A 1,889-nucleotide genomic window follows, 5' to 3' on the forward strand; every position below is an offset into this window, starting at 1 on the left:
ACTAGAAAATGAGAAATTTTATTATCTGAGAATTATTTTGTGCATTAAATTGAATGAACATGGTCTGGATAGCCCACAGACATACCATAAACATTTCTACGACCCATAATTGGTCTCCTTTAAAAAGTCTTAAATTTAACTTGTTTTAAGCTGTAGGAACCCTGAACCTAGGTGATTAGTTTTGGAGTTTTTCAATTTTTTTCATTCATCTTGATAACATATCTGTGAGTCTATGTCTTAATTTTCCTGCATATTTGTAACTGTCAGGTCAAAGACTGTGTCGCCCTACACCAACTGGTTGTCCAAGGTGTCAGAGTGTGACGTGCTGGTAGCTGCTCTGGGTTCTGGGGGTGTGGTCACAGTAGATACAGGGGGCTACATCCGGCTGTGGGAGACCGGTTTGACCAGCCTGCAGCAGTCTCTGATGGAGTGGAGGAACATGATCGGGACCGAAGATGGCAGACCCATACAGGTAAGAATCACCACTAAGGGGCAGTGCTGCTTTAAAAAGAACTGCATGAGAACAATGTCAGCTCAAACTTTGGTCATTGTTTCACAAGTAATTGTTGAGGAGCTAAATGTACTTGACCTAAAAGTATTAGACTCAGCTGTACCCAGCATGGCAGCCAAGAATAAATGAGTGGGCACTGTTGTTTTTTCTCAGTATGGGTCAAAACATTGAGACGTTTCACACTGAGACATCTTTGTGGAGGTGCTTACACAGACAAGTTAATTTTTCACCTTTTTGTCTGCATCAGTCTGTTACAAAAATAAGTCAAGAACCATGAGATGCATTAATAAATTGCTAAAATATTAATCTTTTGATTTGCCTCTGTTTGGAGTCAACCTCTTCAAGATGGACACCACAACCAAAAGACACATGTGTGTGTAAATCACTCAGTATTACACATGATGAGCTCACATTTGATACAGTTGTAATAGCTACTTTTAAAGATAACCAAAACTTGGGCGTAAAAGGTGGCAGAAAATATTCATTTATTCAGSAGAGTCCTTTAAATAAACTAAACAGTTTGCATCAGGGATTACTGACTTTCAAACACTTACACAAGAAGCAAAATAAAAAAAAACCTGTTTTATTTATGGCATATGGTCTTTTTTTCAACATTGAGTGACCCAAAAAAATTTTAAAAGCTGCAATTTTACTATTTAATCCAACAGTCAGTGTCACACATGCAGAGCACACAGGACTACTGTCTGGGCCAGATTCTTCTGCTGTCTTCAGGGGGCAGCTTGAGTTCACTGTAGATCAGACTTGTACAGACGCAGTCTGTGTTCTGTCACAGCCCTCAGTAAGCAACTGTACTTATACTGTATTGCAACATACCCATCTACACATTTCTGTACATGTCTGTTACTATAATTATCTGTTTACACAAGACAAGTCCATGCAAACTTACCAGTTSTAGACACTTCTTGCCAAATACCTTGTTTTTATAGCATGCTAATAGAGCACAGTGAGTCAAATATAAGAATAAAAAAGATAATTAAAAGCCAGCAATCCTTTATTAAATACATGTCACCCACCACCTTTCATGTCAAAGCAGACTAAGATAATCTTTTGTTGAGAAATTATGCAGTTGTGGCCATTTTGATCAAACCTTAAAGAGATCCCCAATTACTTATAACATTAGACATTATTTTATAAACATTTACTTAAACTGTAAAACAAAGACTGTAAAGCAGTGGTTCTTAACCTTTTTTGAGGTACCGGACCCACCAGTTTCATACGCGCATTCACTGAACCTTTTTAGTGATAAATAAAATATGTTTTTTTTTTCCAAATTCAAGACATAGGTACTGTATATGTTTTTTTACTGATGTATAAAATGAGCCGTGCATGAACCTTGCTCAAAGAACAAAACCAACAC

General features: G+C 37.3%; 1 protein-coding gene across 1 annotated transcript in view; it reads left to right on the forward strand.

Moving 5' to 3' along the window:
• Window positions 1-267: 267 nt before the first annotated feature.
• LOC106511251 (von Willebrand factor A domain-containing protein 8) overlaps window positions 268-1,889 on the forward strand; it is a gene marked incomplete at its 5' end in the record, with an annotated part of 13,676 nt that continues 12,054 nt past the window's right edge. The window contains 1 exon segment of the mRNA XM_014000001.1: window positions 268-472. Within this exon segment, the coding sequence (XP_013855455.1) occupies window positions 268-472 (205 nt within the window).

The sequence above is a fragment of the Austrofundulus limnaeus genome, unplaced genomic scaffold (assembly GCF_001266775.1).
Source record: "Austrofundulus limnaeus strain Quisiro unplaced genomic scaffold, Austrofundulus_limnaeus-1.0 Scaffold2626, whole genome shotgun sequence".
NCBI lineage: Eukaryota > Metazoa > Chordata > Actinopteri > Cyprinodontiformes > Rivulidae > Austrofundulus > Austrofundulus limnaeus.